The 16,538-nt window shown below is 71.6% G+C and overlaps 3 protein-coding genes across 3 annotated transcripts; 1 reads left to right on the top strand and 2 right to left on the bottom strand.

The window, feature by feature from the left end:
* Window positions 1–391: 391 nt before the first annotated feature.
* LOC138100008 (lens fiber major intrinsic protein) lies at window positions 392–2,093 on the bottom strand. The gene is made up of 4 exons (XM_068997674.1): window positions 1,734–2,093; window positions 1,107–1,271; window positions 929–1,009; window positions 392–604 (listed from the first exon to the last, which is right to left on the bottom strand). Exons 1-4 carry the CDS (start codon window positions 2,091–2,093, stop codon window positions 392–394), a joined length of 819 nt encoding a protein of 272 aa, XP_068853775.1.
* An 855-nt stretch (window positions 2,094–2,948) lies between these two features.
* Window positions 2,949–5,221, bottom strand: LOC138100067 (aquaporin-2-like). Its single transcript, XM_068997758.1, has 5 exons — window positions 5,165–5,221; window positions 4,124–4,444; window positions 3,901–4,053; window positions 3,745–3,825; window positions 2,949–3,291 (listed from the first exon to the last, which is right to left on the bottom strand). Exons 1-5 carry the CDS (start codon window positions 5,177–5,179, stop codon window positions 3,082–3,084), a joined length of 780 nt encoding a protein of 259 aa, XP_068853859.1. The 5' UTR covers window positions 5,180–5,221; the 3' UTR covers window positions 2,949–3,081.
* Window positions 5,222–9,086: 3,865 nt separating this feature from the next.
* On the top strand, window positions 9,087–15,458 carry RBMS2 (RNA binding motif single stranded interacting protein 2). Its single transcript, XM_068997588.1, is given in 15 exon segments — window positions 9,087–9,200; window positions 10,298–10,446; window positions 10,549–10,607; window positions 10,699–10,790; window positions 10,881–11,038; window positions 11,803–11,882; window positions 11,973–12,082; window positions 12,172–12,195; window positions 12,197–12,219; window positions 12,304–12,397; window positions 12,517–12,564; window positions 14,814–14,921; window positions 15,007–15,012; window positions 15,014–15,085; window positions 15,187–15,458. Coding segments are annotated over 15 exon segments (1,170 nt in total). The 5' UTR covers window positions 9,087–9,134; the 3' UTR covers window positions 15,268–15,458.
* Window positions 15,459–16,538: the final 1,080 nt, after the last annotated feature.

Raw genomic sequence — 16,538 nt, 5'->3', positions numbered from 1 at the left:
GAACGGCCCTGGCTGGGCGGGGCCTACGCCGGGAGCGGGAACGGGCGGCACCTCCCGCCATCCGCGCGCGGCCACCGGGGGGGCTCCGGTGTCCCCCCCCCCCCACCTCGGTCCCTCCCGGTTCCCGGCGCCGGGCACGGCCGCGAGCGGTTACCAAAATAAAAGAGCAGGTTTAATTCACCGAACACAGAAGTCCCGCCGCGGCGGGGCGGGGCGGCCCCGGCCCGGTACGGGCGGCTCCGGGCAGCCCGGTGGCCGGTTCCCGGCAGCGGGGCCCAGCCGCCGCCCGCCCGCCGCGCCGCGCCGCACACACACGCACCACACGCACCGCGGCGGCCCCGTCACAGCAAAGCAGCGGCGGGCGCGGGGCCGCGCCCCGGGACGGGCCCCGTTACAGCCCCTGCGTCTTCAGCTCCAGCGGCTCTGCCGGCGGCTCGGGCGGCGGCTCGGCGGCGGCGACGGCGGCGGTGACGGCGGTGGGGGCGGGCGGCTCTCCCTTGAGGGCGGCCAGGCGCTCGGCCAGGCTGCGCGGCCGCGGGCACAGCGCGAACTCGTACAGCACCGCGCCCAGCGCCGCGCCCAGCAGCGGGCCCGCCCAGTACACCTGCGGGGGGGCGGCGTGGGCACCGGCACCGGGGGATCCGCGGCCCCCCGGGACACGGCACCCTCCCCGCTGACGCCCGGGCACCGGCCCGGCCGCGGACACCCGACTCCCGGTGAGCGGGGGGCGGCCGCTTGTCCCCGCCCGGAATATCGGGGAATCAGGGCTGCGAGTCCCCAGCACCCTGGGGTGCTGCTGTCACCGTGGTGACACCGGCAGCCGCCCGCCCTCAGCGGGGACACAGCGGCTGGGGCAGGACAGGGACAAGCGGGGAGGGACTGGGGGGGCCCGGGGTGGGTTTGGGGGTCCCCGTCCCCCCCCACTTACCCAGTGGTTGGCGAAGTTGCGGGTGATGACGGCGGGGGCAAAGGAGCGAGCGGGGTTCATGCTGGCGCCCGTGTAGTGGATCTGCGGGGGACAGGGCGGTGGGGGGCTGGACAGCTGCTCCCCAGCCCCCTCCCAGCCCCCGGGGTCCAAGCACGGGGGTCCCCGCGGCCGCCCTTACCCCGAAGAGGTGGCCGAGGGCGAGGGAGAAGCCGACGGGCACGGCGGCCATGCCCGGGCGCCCGTCGTGACGGTCGTCGAAGCTGGCGAAGACGCAGAGCACGAACTGGGCGGTCAGGAGCAGCTCCACCACCGTGCCCTGGCCCGGGCCCACGCCGGGGTGCAGCTGCGCGGGGAAGGGGCTCAGCACCCTGCAGAGATGCTCCCCCATTCCCCCCAGCACCCCAAATTCCCCCCTCGTTATCCTTCCACACCCCAAAACCCCACTGTACCACCAACTCCTCCCCGATGCCCAACCCCCGTTACTGTCCCGCATCACCCCAAACCCCAAAACACCTTCTGGTCCTCCCACTCCACCATCAGACCCCTCAAACACCTCTGAACCCCAGAACCCCCATTACAACCCCATGGTACCCCAGAACCCAAAACAACCCCTGGACAACCCCCAATCCCTCCAATCCCCACAACTCCCCATTACAGTCCCAGAGTACCTCAGACCCCCAAACACCTCCCGGAGCCCCCCAATCCCCCCAATCCCTATTACACCCCCATCCCAACGCCACACCCTATGGTCCCCCGGCCCTGCAGACACCCCCAGCCCCCCGATCCCCCTCGTGTCCCCGCTCACCGCGCTGAGGCCGAGGGTACCGCGGACGGGGGCCGGGGTCACCCCGTAGAGCACCCCGGCGCCAGCCAGCATGCCCAGCACCTGGGCCAGCAGGTAGCCCAGGGCACGGGGCAGGGAGAGCTGCGAGGCCAGCAGGAAGGCCAGCGTGATGGCCGGGTTGACGTGGCCCCCGCTGACATGGCCCAGCGCCTGCACCAGGGTGGTCTGGGCCAGCCCGAAGGCCAGGGCGGCCCCCACGACGCTGGGGGGGCCCGGGGCCCAGCGCAGGGAGGCCCCCAGCCCCAGCAGGGCATAGAGGAGGCTGCCCAGGAACTCGGCCAGGACGGCCCTCCAGAAGGCGGACGAGCGCAGCTCCCGCATGGCCTGGCCCCGCTGCCCTCCACGGCCCCGCTCCCCTCCCCGGGGGCCGCCCGCGCCCACCTTTATAAGGCCCCCCCGGGCCGGCCCCGGGGGTGGGATCCCACCTCCGCCACCTCCCGTTAACCGCTTCGCTGCCCGGGGCACGGGACAGGTGACACGCGGTGAGGAACCCCCACCCCGAGCCCCCCCGGGCAGCCCCACACCCCCCCGAATAGTGGGGATCCCCCCCCCAGAGCTGTGCCGCCCCCATCCCTGGGGTTGCCTGGGGAAGGGGAGGGGGGGGCTGTGACCCATAGGTGCCCTCAGTGGGGTTTGGGGGACACCCCCCTGCTCGGGGCCAGCGCTGACACAACCTCCCACCCCCCAAATGTTTTGGGGACACTTTGGGGCAACCCCGATGGGAGCCGCCCCCACCCCGCGGGAGGGGTCCTGGGTGGGCCCCGCTGGGGGCCGCGGGGGTGTGTCCCCCCCCTCCACCCCACCCCGGTGCTGTTGTCTGCGGGAGGGTTTATTCAGCCCGGCTTAGCGGGCGCTGAGTCCCCGGCCGGGGGGATTAGGGCTCGGCCCGGCCATTGGCGCCCGCCGGAATCTGCCGGGGCTGCAGAGGCCACCACAAAGGGCTTTGCTGCGCTCAGCTCCCCGGCACGGGACGAGCTGACGGGGGGGTCCCGGCCCCCGCCCTCGCCGGGGGGCCGCGGGGAGGGGGCACCCCCCCGCCCGCAGCCCCGGGGCCGCGGTGCCGCCGCACTCCGAGGGTGCAGGACGGTGGTCGAGACTCCCCCCGGCCCCTCACAGCGTCACTCCGCACCCACCTGCGACCCCAACACACCTTTAATCCACCCACGGGGGGAGAGGACAGTAAAAGGGGAAGGGACACGGACCCCCCCCATCTGTGGGGTGCCCCACGGAAGGTTCTGGCGGAGGCGAGGAGCCGGTGTCAGGGTGTGGAGGATCGGGGTCTGGGGTGGAGTCGGGGGTCCGGGGGGGCTCAGGCAGTGCCCTGTTCCCGCTGCTCAGCTGGGGAGGCCGAGGGGTTGTGGGCCACTGAGGAGGGGGACAGGCTGGGGGTCTCCACCAGAGCCACGTCCCGGCAGGCGAGGCAGGCACCCAGCTTCTCCCGGGAGGCTCCGGGAGCCAGGACGAACTCGTAGGAGAGCCCGGCCAGCACGGCGCCCAACACCGGCCCCAGCCAGTACACCTGGGGGGGCACAGAGTGTTGGGGTGTGCCAGGGATGGGGGGGATGCAGAGGTGGGGGCTGGCCAGGGGTGGGGGGGACAGGGGACCCCCACCCCAGTGATGAGGACTGAGCAGAGGAACCTGCCCCAGGGATGAGGAGCCGTGGGGAGGGGGTGTCACATGTTTGGGGTAGGGGGACAGAGGTGGGTCGATCCCAAGGACGGGGACGAGGCGGGGCCTGTCCCAAGGGTGGGAATGTGGGGACACACCTGTCCTGCGATGGGGACACCAGGAGGGCCCAGGCTGGGCATGCAGCTGATGTTGACCTGTCCCAGAGGGACCCACCCAAGGGAAGGGAAGACCAGGAACCGCCGTCCTGGGGTGGGGATGGCACCACAGCGGTCACACGCTGCAGCTGGGGGACCCACCCTTACTCGGGGACTCTGGGGGGGCCCGGGGGTGCCCCCAACTCACCCAGTGGTCATCCCAGACACCGGTGACGATGGCCGGCCCCAGTGAGCGCGCGGGGTTCATGCTGCCCCCCGAGAATGGTCCCTATCGGAGACAGGGGGGTCAGGGGCTGGTGGGGTGGGGACCCCCTGGGCGGGTGGGACGTGAGGGATTCCTTACTGCAGCCAGGGCGCCGGCTGCCACGGCGCTGCCCAGGGCCAGCCCAGCCTGCGGGGCCGCGTGCTCAGCTGCGGCGAAGGCGGCCAGCGCCAGCTGGAAGGTGGCAAAGGTCTCCCAGGCCAGCGCCGTCCCCGCCGTCCCCACCGCGCTCACCTGCGGGAGGGACACTTGTCCAGTGCCACGGGACGGGGACAGGGACGGGGACAGGGATGAGGGCACTCACCCTGGTGACGAGGCCGGTGTCGTCCGGCAGTGCTGCGCGGGCAGCAGCAGAGGCCAGCGTGGCCCCTGCGCACTGGGCCAGGACCCCCGCGGCCCCGCGCAGGGCGCTCGTCTTGCGGGTGCACAGCAGCGCCAGCGTCAGCGCGGGGTTGGCCTGGGGCCCCCCGAGGGTACAGACGAGCCCCCCAGCTGCCAACCCCCCGGCCAGAGCCGGAGCCAGTGGCCCCGGGGCTGCGGAAGCCCCCAGGACCACCCCCACGAAGATGAGGGTCGCCGCCACCTCCGCCAGCACCCCCCGCCAGAAGCGGCCGCTGCGCAGCTCCTGCGGGGACAGCGGGGCCGGAGGTCACCCCGCGGGCACAGCCAGGAGCGGGTGGCACAGACAGGGGGTGACGCGGATGGGGTGTCTCAGGGATGGGGTGCCATAGCAACAGGATGCCCCAGCGATTGGGTACCACGGTGATGGGGTACCGTGGTGAGGAGACCCCTCAGCACCTGGGTACCACGGTGGTGGTGGGGGTCCCTTGGTGATGGGGTATCCTGGTGGTGGGGGTGCCCTGGCAACAGGATGCCCCAGTTTTTGGGTACCCATGGGGATGGGGTAGCTCAGAGATGGGGTACCCGGGGGATGGGACCCCTCAGCACCTGGGTACCACAGTGGGGGGTGCTGGGGCAATGGGGTACCTCAGCAATGGGGTGCCATGGTAACAGGATGCCCCAGGTACCATGGGGAGGGGGTACCTCGGGAATGGGACCCCTCAGTCAGTCCCTGGGCACTGTGGTGACAGGATGTCCTGGCAATGGGGCCATGGGGGGGTCACAGGGACGAAGGTGGGGGCAGGAGCCACAACAGGGCTGGGGGCCACAGTGAGGGGCACACAGAGACCCCCGTGCCAGGGCTATGGGCTGGGCACTGAGGTGACAGCCTTGGGGAGTCCCCATGAGTTAGGGGCTGCTCACCCACCCCCTCCGGCAGGGAGGGACCCCGGGGCGGTAGCTTTGGGGTGGCTGGGGGGGGTCGGGGCCGCTCGCAGGGTCTTACCTCCCTGATGGCCATGGCGCAGCTGTGGGAGAGGGGAACGCGGAGGACAGCCGGGGTGGGGGCACCTCCCACCCCCTGGCACTGCCACCCCTGTCCCTGTCACCCCCCAGCACTGCCACCCCCCCTGGCACAGAGCACCCCTGAGGTGCTGAGGGTGGGGTGGGACTTTGGGAGGGGGCTTCGGGGATCCTTGCCTTGGGCTTGGAGCATCCCTGGGTGCCATGGCAACCCCCGGGACCCTTTGGGGTGTTGCCAGGACGACCAGAGATGAAAGGCCGGGATGAAAGGTTGGGGGAATGAGGGGGGGTCACACATCTGGGATGAGAGCGGGGACAGGGCTGTCCCTGGGGGGGGTCAAACACCCGGGATAAGCACAGGGACAGGGTCCTGAGGGGGGGCTGAGGGGGTCACACCCCTGAGACAAAAGTGGGGACAGGGTGACACGCCTGGGACAAGCACGGGAAACGGGGCTGTTCCCTGTCGGGGGGCAGGAGTGTCACACACCTGGGACAAGAGTGGGGACAGGGTCCCTGGGGGGGGGCAGCGGGAGGGGTGACACACGTGGATCGAGGGTGGGGACAGGGCTGTCCCTGGCAGGGGGACCAGGATGGGTCACACACCTGGGACAAGCTGGGGGACAGGGCTGTCCTGAGGGGGGTCACACACCTGGGACAAACTGGGGGACAGGGCTGTCCTGAGGGGGGTCACACACCTAGGACACGAATGGGGACAGGGCTGTCCTGGGGGGGTCACACACCTGGGACAAACTGGGGGACAGGGCTGTCCTGGGGGGGGGTCACACACCTGGGACAAACTGGGGGACAGGGCTGTCCTGGGGGGGTCACACACCTGGGACAAGCTGGGGGACAGGGCTGTCCCGGGGGGGGCACACACCTGGGACAAACAGGGGGACAGGGCTGTCTTGGGGGGGGTCACACACCTGGGACACGAATGGGGACAGGGCTGTCCTGGGGGGGGGTCACACACCTGGGACACGAATGGGGACAGGGCTGTCCTGGGGGGGGTCACACACCTGGGACACGAATGGGGACAGGGCTGTTCTGGGGGGGTCACACACCTGGGACAAACTGGGGGACAGGGCTGTCCTGGGGGGGGTCACACACCTGGGACACGAATGGGGACAGGGCTGTCCTGGGGGGGGGTCACACACCTGGGACACGAATGGGGACAGGGCTGTCCCGGGGGGGGCACACACCTGGGACAAACTGGGGGACAGGGCTGTCCTGGGGGGGGGGTCACACACCTGGGACAAGCTGGGGGACAGGGCTGTCCTGAGGGGGGTCACACACCTGGGACAAACTGGGGGACAGGGCTGTCCTGAGGGGGGTCACACACCTGGGACACGAATGGGGACAGGGCTGTTCTGGGGGGAGGTCACACACCTGGGACAAACTGGGGGACAGGGCTGTCCTGGGGGGGGCACACACCTGGGACAAACTGGGGGACAGGGCTGTCCTGGGGGGGGTCACACACCTGGGACACGAATGGGGACAGGGCTGTTCTGGGGGGGGCACACACCTGGGACAAGCTGGGGGACAGGGCTGTCCTGAGGGGGGTCACACACCTGGGACAAACTGGGGGACAGGGCTGTCCTGGGGGGGGTCACACACCTGGGACACGAATGGGGACAGGGCTGTCCTGGGGGGGTCACACACCTGGGACAAGCTGGGGGACAGGGCTGTCCTGGGGGGGTGGGGGGGTCACACACCCGGGACGAGCTCGGGGCCGGGGCTGTCCCCGCCGTGCAGGTCCCCGGGGGGGGGGGGGGGGGGGCAGCGGGAGGGGTCGGGGGTGGGGGCAGCCCCGGTGCCCCCCCGGGCCGTGGCTCTGCCGGGTCAGCAGCGGCCCCGCACGTGGGGTGAGTCAGCGGGCGAAGCCCTGGCTCAGCACGGGGGGGCCCTGGCTCAGCACGGGGGGGGCCCTGGCTCAGCACGGGGGGGGCCCCGGCGCTGCTGAGCCCGGCAAAGCCAGAACAATCCGCGGCCACAAAGGGCTGGGACAGCGCCGGGACACGCGGGGGGACACCGAGGGGGAGGGGGGGGGACAGCACAGGGCGGGGGGGATTCTAGGGGGAATATGGGGGGGGGAATGTGTGGGGGACATGCGGGGAGCGGGGGGGACACTGGGGAGGGGAGATGAAAGGGGGAAGGGGACACCCCGGGGGTGACACTGGGGGGACACGGAGGACACGTGGTGGGACATGTGGACAGTCATTGGGGGGGGGGGTACACGGGGAGGGGACATTCAGGGGGACACCCAGTGGGACAAAGGGTGGAGAAGGGGGGGGGGACAGAGGGGCTCCCCCAGACCCTGTTACCATCCCCCCCGCCCTGTGCTGTCCCGGCCATCCTGCCAGGGTGGGCACAGCTGGGCTGGGACCCCCCCGTTCTGCCCCTGCCAGAATATTCCTGGGTTTCTGTGTCACCTCACGGACGCTTTGGGGACCACCAAGACCTACAGACCTCCCAGGTGCCCCCAAGACCCCCTCCTCTTGTCTTGTAGACCCCTTATCCTACCCCATAGACCCCCCAGGTGCCCTCTGAACCCCCCCAATCCTGCCCTACAGACCCTCCACGTGCCTCCAGGTAACCCATCCTGCCCCACAGGAGCCCCCCAGGACCCCTCGGTGCTCAGACCCCCTTCAGTGACCTAGGACCCCCCCAGTCCTGACCATAGACCCCCTCAGGAACCCCCAGGTGCCCCCTTCTGCCTCACCGAGGTTCTTCCCCCAGAACCCCCAATCCTGCCCTATACACCCCCCAGATGCCACATCCTGCCCCCAAGGACCCCCCCAGGTCCCCCAGTCCGGCCCTATGGACGCTCAGACGACCCCCCAGGATGCCCCAGAAACCCCCCAGGTGCTCTCAGAATCCTTCCATCCTATTCCACAGAACCCCCAGCACCCCTCAGTCCTGCCCTGTGGACCCCCAGACCCCGCTAGAAACCTCCATCTCGTCCCACAGACCCCTCAGGTGCCCCCCAAATTCCCCCTTTCCCGACTCCAAGATGGCGGCCCCCAGCCCTGCCTCAGCGAGGGGCGGGGCTCGTCGTAGTCACGTGACGGAGGAAAGGCGCCAATATGGCGGCGGGCGAGGTGTGGTGTCGGACCACGTGATCAGCGCCTCCAAAATGGCCGCGCCCATGGTGCGGGCGGGGAGGCGGGGCCGAGGCGGTAATGGCGGCGGTGGGCGGGGCTTCGCTTAAAGGGGCCGCGCGGTACCGAGGTTGGGGGGGTGGGGTCCGTGACATCCCCCCGGCGCGGACGGGAGGTGGGCTAGGTGGGTGTAGCCCCGCCGGGGGTTCGTGAGAGCGACCCCCCGGTTGACGCCGATGCGGCAGAAGGTGGGTGCGGGGTGTCCCCCCGGTGTCCCCGCTGTGTCGCCCCGGTGTTCCCCCGGTGTCCCGGCCCGTCGGGGGGAGGGTCTCACCGGGGGACGCCTCATTTGTGGGGAGGGGGCAATATCCAGGGTGGCGGGGAGACCCCCAGGGGGTTCGCCGCTGTCGTGGGGTGGGTGGGGGTCACTGGGGGGGGGGGGTGACACCGGGGGAAGGGGCAGCACCGAGGGGGGGGGGTGTGACGGGTGACCCCGGGGTGTGACAGAACAACACCGTGGGGTTACCGGGGAGAACGGGGCAGGACCGGGGGCTACCGGGTGAGGCGGAGGGGCTGCCAGGGCAATACCAGGCGAGGACGGGGAGCACCGGGAGAAGGATGCGACGGGTGACACCGGGAGGGTGACGGGGATCACCGGGGGAACACGGGCAGCACCGGGAGGATGGGGAGGGGGGGGGGTGGGGTGACGGGTGGCCCCGTGGGTGACACCGGGGGAGGACGGGCGGCACCGGGCGCGGGTCGGCGCTAGGACCCGGCGGCGCGGGGCCCGCCCGGATTCCAGGCTGGCTCCCGGTGTGACGTCACGCCCGGTCCCGGCCCCTCGCGCTCGGGAAAATGCTGCTCTCGGTGCCGCCGCGCTCGGGGCTCCCCGCCTTCGCCTACAACAAGGGCGGCAAGAAGGTACCGGGCCGGGGGGCGGCGGCCGGGGGGGTCCGGCCCGGCGGAGGTGGGGGGGAGGGGGGGCGGGTCCGGGGCCGTCCCGGCGGGACAGGCCTGGGGGGGAGGGGGAGGGCGGGGAATGGGGTTCTCAGAAGGGGGGGGACACCCCCCGCGAACGGCCCCCTCCCCCCCCGGCCCCCACTCGGGAACACGGAGCGGGGACAGCCCCGCGGAGCTCCGGTCATCGCCCCTCTCCGGTCCTCTCCGGTCCCGCGTGTCCGCGCTCCTCCCCCCCCCCCCCCCCACCTCCGTTCGTGCCTCAGTTTCCCCCTGGTCAGCAGTGCTGGGGGATGGGGGGGTGGGGGTCACCCCTATCCCCGTGTCCCCCCGGGGGGACACCCCGAGCTGCAGCAGGGGTGGGATTTGGGGGGGTACGGGGAGCTGGGGGGGGGACGTGGGGACATGGGGTGGCACTTGGGGTGGGGGGCAGGGACACCCCTGTGGGGGGGATGGGGACATCGGGACAAGGGGATGACGGGGACCCTGGACGGGGGGGAGGGGATGACGGGGTCCAGGGGTCCCGGGGTGGGGAAAGATGGGGACCCCGGTGGGGAGGAGGATGGGGACCCTCGGGGGAGAGTGGCGGGGTCCGGGGGTCCCGGGGGAGGGAGGAGGGTGGGGACCCCGCAGGAAGAGGGATGGGGACCCCCGGGGAAGGAGGACGGGGGGAGGATGGGGACCCCGGGGGGAAATATGGGGTCCAGGGGTGAGATAATGGGGTCGTGGGGGGCAATGATGGGATCCAGGGGTCCCGGGGGGGTGGTGACGGGGCCTGGGGGGCCGGGGTGCGGGGGTGGCCGCGGGTGATTCATGTTTTCACGTTGACATCAGCCCGGAGGTTTCCAGCTGCCGCTGCCTCTGGCTCGGGGGTCCCCGGGAATGGCGGGGGGGGGTCCCCGGGGGTGTTTCCCGCAGCCTGGGGGGACCCCCAGGATAGGCAGGGTCTATCCCTGTGCCCCTCCCCGCATTGATGCTGTCTCCCTGGGAGGGGGGGGCAGGATTTTGGGGGGCTGTGGTGGGTACTGACCTCCTTTCCCCCCCCCCCCCCCCCCCCCCAGCAGCCCTATGTGCCCCCGGCGCAGCCCCTGGGCCCCCCCAGCCCCAGCCCCGCCGGGGGGGCCCCGGACCAGCTGAGCAAGACCAACCTCTACATCCGGGGGCTGCACCCCGGCACCACGGACCAGGACCTGGTCAAGCTCTGCCAGCCGTGAGTGGGGCTGGGGTCCCGCTGTCCGCCCCCCCCCCAGAGCCCCCCAGGGAGGGTTGGGGGTCCCACTGAGCTGTGATTTCCCCTTTTCTCCCACCCCAGCTATGGGAAGATCGTCTCCACCAAAGCCATCCTGGACAAGACAACCAACAAGTGCAAAGGTTGGGGGGCAGCGGGGCTGCAGGGGGGGTCTGGGGGCAGGGGGGGGGACTCTGGGGGGGGTCTCTCTCTGACCGCTGCCCCCCTCCCCAGGCTATGGTTTCGTGGATTTTGACAGCCCCACGGCCGCCCAAAAGGCCGTGACAGCGCTGAAGGCCAGCGGGGTGCAGGCGCAGATGGCCAAGGTATGGAACCCCCTGACCCCCAGGAGCCCCCCGGGACCCCCGCACGGGCCCAGGCAGCCCCCTGACCTCCCCCCCCGCCCCCCCAAACAGCAACAGGAGCAGGATCCCACCAACCTGTACATCTCGAACCTGCCGCTGGGCGTGGACGAGCAGGAGCTGGAGGCGCTGCTGAAGCCCTTCGGGCAGGTGGTCTCCACCCGCATCCTGCGGGACCCCCACGGGGCCAGCCGGGGGGTGGGCTTCGCACGGTACGGGGGGGCCTGGCAGGGCTTGGCTGGGGGGGGGAGGGGGGTGAAAGGAGCAGTGAGTGGGGCTGGGGGGGGTTCAAGAGGATGGGGAGGACTGGGGGGGCTGCAGGGGATGGGGGGGTTCAGGAGGATGGGGAGAGGTGTGGGGGGCTGCAGGGGCTGGGGGGTACACAGGGCTGGGGGGGCTGCAGGGGCTGGGGGGTTCAGGAGGATGGGGAGAGGTGTGGGGGGCTGCAGGGGCTGGGGGGGTTCAGGAGGATGGGGAGGACTGGGGGGGCTGCATGGGCTGGGGGGGTTCAGGGGGGGTTGAGACTTGGGGGTCTGCATGGAGCTGGGGGGGCTGCAGGCGCTGGGGGGGTTCAGGAAGATGGGGAGGGCTGTGGGGGGCTGCAGGGGCTGGGGGGGTACACAGGGCTGGGGGGGTTCAGGAGGATGGGGAGGACTGGGGGGGCTTCACAGAGCTGGGGGGGCTGCAGAGGTTGGGGGGTTCAGGGGGGGGTAGAGACTTGGGGGGGCTGCCAGAGCTGGGGGGGGCTGCAGGGGCTGTGGGGGCCTGGAGGATGGGGAGGGCTGGGGGGGCTGCACAGGGCTGGGGGGGCCCATGGGGCTGGGGGGGATACCGGGGGCTGGGGAGGGCTGGGAGGGCAGGGACTTGGGGGGGCTGCAGAGAACAGGGGGGGGCTGCACCAGGCTAGAGGGAGGGGGCACACAGAGCCGGGGGGGGGGCCCACCTGTGGCCCCCGGCCCAGCCCCGCTCCCCCCAGGATGGAATCCACGGAGAAGTGCGAGGCCGTCATCACCCACTTCAACGGGAAATTCATCAAAACCCCCCCGGGGGTGCCAGGTGGGCTGGGGGAGCCCCGGGGGGCAGGGGGGCATTTCGGGGGTGCTGGGGGCCGGCTGGCGGCACTGACAGCCCCCCATTCCTCCCCAGCCCCCCCAGACCCCCTGCTCTGCAAGTTCGCGGACGGGGGGCAGAAGAAGCGGCAGAGCCAGGGCAAGTTCGTGTCCAACGGCCGAGCCTGGGCCCGGGACGGCGACACGGTGAGGGGGTGGGGGGTGGGGGGGCGACTTTTGGGGGGCTTTGGTGGTGCTGGGGGGCAGCGCTGACCCTTCCCCCCCCCTTTCCCCAGGGCACCGTGACCTTGGCCTACGACCCCCGCGACGGCGCTGCAGAACGGGTGGGTGCCCCAGGGCCCCCCCGGCCCCGGCGGGGCGGGGGCTGCTGGCCACGGCCCCCCCAGCCCTGACCCCCCACCCCGCAGGTTCTACCCGGCGCCCTACGGGCTGGCCCCCGGCCGGATGCTGCCCCCCGCCGCCCTGGCCCCCTACCTGCCCTCCCCGGTGTCGTCCTACCAGGTACAGGGGGTTCGGGGGGGTCCTGGGAGGGGGGGGGGGGGGGGGGTCCCCACCTGGGAGAGGGGTGGGGTGCTCGGGGGAGCCCCCCAGGTGCTCCCACCTGGTGCCACCGCCCGCAGGTCCACGGCCCCACCTGGATGCACCAGTCCTACCTCGTGCAGCCCACGGTGAGCCACGCCCGGTGCCACGCCCGGTGCCACGCCCGGTGCCACGCCCGGAGGGGTGGAGGGGTGGAGGGAGCCCCGCTTGGATCTGCCCCGCCCCGGTGGGGGGAGGGGATGCTGGAGCCCCACCCCCTGCGGCCAAGCCCCTCCCACTTTGCCACACCCACCTTGGGCAAGCCCCGCCCATTGGTGGCACAGCCTCGCTCTGGGGGTCCCTGGGCCCTGTCCCGTGTCCCCTCCCCGTGGGTGCAAAGCCCCCATGACCCCCATGTCCCCAGTGTCCATGTCCCCAGTGTCCATGTCCCCAGTGTCCCGAGTGTCCCCCAGTGTCCCCAATGTCCCCCAGTGTTCTCCAGTGTCCTCCAGTGTCCCCCAGTATCCCAATGTCCCCCATGTCCCCCATGTCCCCCATGTCCCCCATGTCCCCAGTGTCCCCCATGTCCCCAATGTCCCCCATGTCCCGTGCCTCTCTGTGTCCCCACAGCTCGAGTTCCTACATGTCCTCCTCATTTGTCTCCTCCGTTTGTCCCCATGGCCCCGGTCCCCATGTCCCTGCTCCCTGTGTCCCCATGAGCTCAGTCCCCATGTCCCTGCTCCCTGTGTCCCCTCTGTGTCCCCATGACCTCAGTCCCCATGTCCCTCCTCCCTGTGTCCCCTCTGTGTCCCCATGGCCCCAGTCCCCATGTCCCTGTGTCCTCTCTGTGTCCCTACAGCCCTGGTCCCAGTGTCCCCTGCCCTCGCGTCCCCTGCGTGTCCCAATGGCGCCGTTGTTCCCCCTCCACGTCCCACATGTGTCACCACGGCCCCAGTGCCTGTGTCCCCCTCCCTGTGTCCCCAGGATGTCCCCAGAGCCCCAACCCCCCTTGTGTCCCCGGTGTCCCCCCCACACTCTGTTCCTCTCTTGTGTCCCCAGTGTGTCCTGGTGTCCTCCACCCCATGTTCTCCTGTGACCCCAGTCCCTATGCGCCATCACCCCATCCCCTTTTGTCCCCTTTTGTCCCCTTTTGTCCCCTTTTGTTCCCTTATGTCCCCCTTTGTGTCCACCCTGTCGTACGTCCCTCTCCCTGTGTGTCTCATGTCCACCATGCCCCCAATCCCTGCATCCACTGTGTGGCCCCACAACCCCAATCCCTTTGTGTCCCCTGTGTGTCCCCACAGCCCCTGTCCCTGTATCCCTCTCCATTGCCCCCCATGGCTCTCCTGTGTCCCCAAGGCCCCTGTCCTCGTGCCCCTGCCACATCCCCAATCTACCCATGGCCCCCTTTGGTCTCCGCTGTGTCCCCATGGTCCCTGTCCCTGTGTCCCCCCCCATGTCCCCATGGCCCCAGTCCCGGTGTCCTCCCCATGTCCCCAAGGCCTCTGTCCCCATGTCCCCCCCCTGTCCCCATGGCTGCAGTCCCTGTGCCCCCTGTGTCCCTCCATCTCCCCACTGCCGCCCATGGTCCCCCCCATGTCCCCATAGCCCCTATCCCCATGTCTCCCTCATGTCCCCAGTCTACCCGTGCCCCCCTTTGGTCTCCCGTGTGTCCCCATGGCCGCGGTCCCTGTGTCCCCCCGTGTCCATCTGCGTCCCCATGGTCCCCCTTGGTCCCCTCTGTGTCCCCAAGGCCCTGTCACCGTGTCCCTGCCATGTCCCCAATCTCCCCATGGTCCCCCCGGTTTCCCCCTGTGTCCCCAAGGCCCCTGTGTCCTCCCCATGTCCCCAAGGCCCCTGTCCCTGTGTCCCCCCCGTGTCCCCATGGCTGCAGTCCCTGTGCCCCCTGTGTCCCCAAGGCCCCTGTCCCTGTGTCCTCCCCATGTCCTCCCCATGTCCTCCCCATGTCCACCCCATGTCCCCATGGCCCCTGTCCCGATGTCCCCCCATGTCCCCAGTCCCCCCATGGCCCCCCAGTCTCCCCTGTGTCCCCCATGGTCCCTGTCCCCATGTCCCCCCCATGTCCCCAATCTACACATGCCCCCCTTTGGTCTCCCCTGTGTCCCTATGGCCGCGGTCCCTGTGCCCCCCCATGTCCGTCTGTGTCCCCATGTCCCTCCATGTCCCCAATCTCCCCATGGCCCCCCGGTCTCCCCTGTGTCCCCAAGGCCCCTGTCCCCCCCATGTCCCCCCATGTCCCCATGTCCCCTGTCCCCATGTCCCCCCCATGTCCCCAATCTCCCCATGGCCCCCCCAGTCCCCTCTGTGTCCCCATGGCCCCAGTCCCAGTGTCCCCCCCGTGTCCCCCCCGTGTCCCCCCGCTGACCGTTCCGTGCAGGGCGCGGTGCTGGCCCCCGCCGTGGACCACGCCGTCCCCCTCCAGCCCTCCGTGGTGGCCCCCCTGGCCCAGCAGCTCGGCCACCTCTCACTGGGCAGCGCCGGCACGGTAAGGCCCCCCCCGAGACCCCCCCCTCAAAACCCCCCTGACCCTTTCCCGGCCCCCCCTGACCCTCCCCCGGTGCTGTCCCCAGTACGTCCCCCGCTGCCGCCGCCGTCCCCGGAGCCTTCATCCCGCCGTACCCGCCGGTGCCAGCGGCGCTCCCGCTGGAGGTGAGTGCGGGGGCGGGGGTCTGGGTAGGGGGTCTGGGGGTGGGGGGGGGAGCAGGATTTAGGGGTGCAGGGTTTGGGGGTCCATTAACCCCTCCCCGCAGGACGGCGGAGCCGCCCCGACCCACGGCCCCATCGAGTCGCCGTCCGAGCCCGGCGCCTTCCCCTACCCCTACCCCAAGTAGCGGCGGGGGGGGCCCGGCCCGAGGGACCCTCCCACATCCCCCGGGAGGGGCTGCGCCGGGACCCCCGCCCGGCCCGAGGGACCCCGAACCCACCGGGAGGGGCCGCGCCGAGACCCCCGCCCGGTGCCCCCCCACCCCCCAACCGCGGCCACCGAGCCCCGGGCGGGGGTCCCTGAGCCCGGCCTGGGGTGGTGGGGGGGTCCCGGCGCTGGGTTGGGGGGGGGGGGGTCCCGCTGCCCCCCCATCCCGCCCCGTTCCTCCCCCACCTCCCCCCCCTCGGAGGGCTTTTCTTCCTCCCGCGTTTTCTAAAAAACTAAAAAAGGAAAAAAACCGCAGAAAAAAAGGCAAAAAAAAAAAAAAAAAGGCAAAAAAAGGCAAAAAAAAAAAAAAAAAAAAAAAGGCAAAAGCCGCTGCGCGCCGCCCCGGGGGGGGCCGGGGGTCCCGGCCGCCCCCCCCCTTCGTGCTTCCAGGGCCCGCGGCCCCCGCCGGCCCCGGTGCCCCCCGTGCCTTCTGCTGCCCGGTGCCCCCGGCTCGGGGTGCGGGGTGGGGGGGGCCATGGAGGACTCCCCCCCACCCCCAATCTCCGGGCACCAGCCCCCCCGCAGGGCCGGGGGTGCTGCCCTCTCCCCCCCCCCCACCCCCCCCCCCCAGCCATCCCTGCCCCGGGGGGGTCGGTCAAGTGCAATAACCCCCCCCAAACCCCCCCCCCCCCCCCCCCAAGCTTCGACGGGCGCCCCGAGGGTCAACCAGGCACTTTAGAGCCCCCGCGCCCCCCCCGGGGGGGACCCCGGCCCCCCCCTCCAGCCCCCCCCTGCTGCCCCCCCCTCCCCCCCGCCCAGCGACAATCAGGGGGTCCCGCGGGGGCGGCTCTTGCAACCAAAGATTGGGCGGGGGGGGGGGTCCCGGGGGGTCGCTGAGCAGCCCAGGCTCCCCCCCCCCCCCCGCAGGCTTCGCACCCCCCACACCGGGGGTCTGTCCGTCCGTCCGTCCGTCCCTCCCCGCAGTGGGGTGGGGGGGGCAGCCCCCTAAGCCCCCCCCCCACCCCAAATTTGCTTCCAGCTCCGGGGCCGGCCGTGCCCCCCCCCTGCCCCCCCCCCCTCCAGCTCTACCCAGGGGCCTCCCGGTTCTTCCAACCCCCCCCCCCCCGCCCCAGCGCAGGGGGGTCCCCAGAGGGGTCCCCAAGACCCCCCCCCCTTCTCCCGCCACACATCTACCTCACCCCACAGCTCGGTGGGCGCCCAGCCCCGCTTTGGGGGTGTCGGGGGGGGGGG

The sequence above is a fragment of the Aphelocoma coerulescens genome, chromosome 29, assembly GCF_041296385.1.
Source record: "Aphelocoma coerulescens isolate FSJ_1873_10779 chromosome 29, UR_Acoe_1.0, whole genome shotgun sequence".
NCBI classification, from domain to species: Eukaryota; Metazoa; Chordata; class Aves; order Passeriformes; family Corvidae; genus Aphelocoma; species Aphelocoma coerulescens.
This window is presented reverse-complemented; position numbering and strand designations above follow the sequence as displayed.

What these genes read in the sequence shown, in the direction of transcription:
- LOC138100067 (XM_068997758.1), bottom strand. An exon ending in ACACCGGCCTCGTCACCAGG is followed by an intron (nt 4,054 to 4,123) that starts GTGAGTGCCCTC and finishes TCCCTCCCGCAG; the next exon opens with GTGAGCGCGGTGGGGACGGC. An exon ending in CAGCCGGCGCCCTGGCTGCA is followed by an intron (nt 3,826 to 3,900) that starts GTAAGGAATCCC and finishes TGTCTCCGATAG; the next exon opens with GGACCATTCTCGGGGGGCAG.
- LOC138100008 (XM_068997674.1), bottom strand. Translation starts at nt 2,093, where the DNA reads ATGCGGGAGCTGCGCTCGTCCGCCTTCTGGAGGGCCGTCCTGGCCGAG. An exon ending in GTACCCTCGGCCTCAGCGCG is followed by an intron (nt 1,272 to 1,733) that starts GTGAGCGGGGAC and finishes TTCCCCGCGCAG; the next exon opens with CTGCACCCCGGCGTGGGCCC. An exon ending in CCCTCGGCCACCTCTTCGGG is followed by an intron (nt 1,010 to 1,106) that starts GTAAGGGCGGCC and finishes TGTCCCCCGCAG; the next exon opens with ATCCACTACACGGGCGCCAG.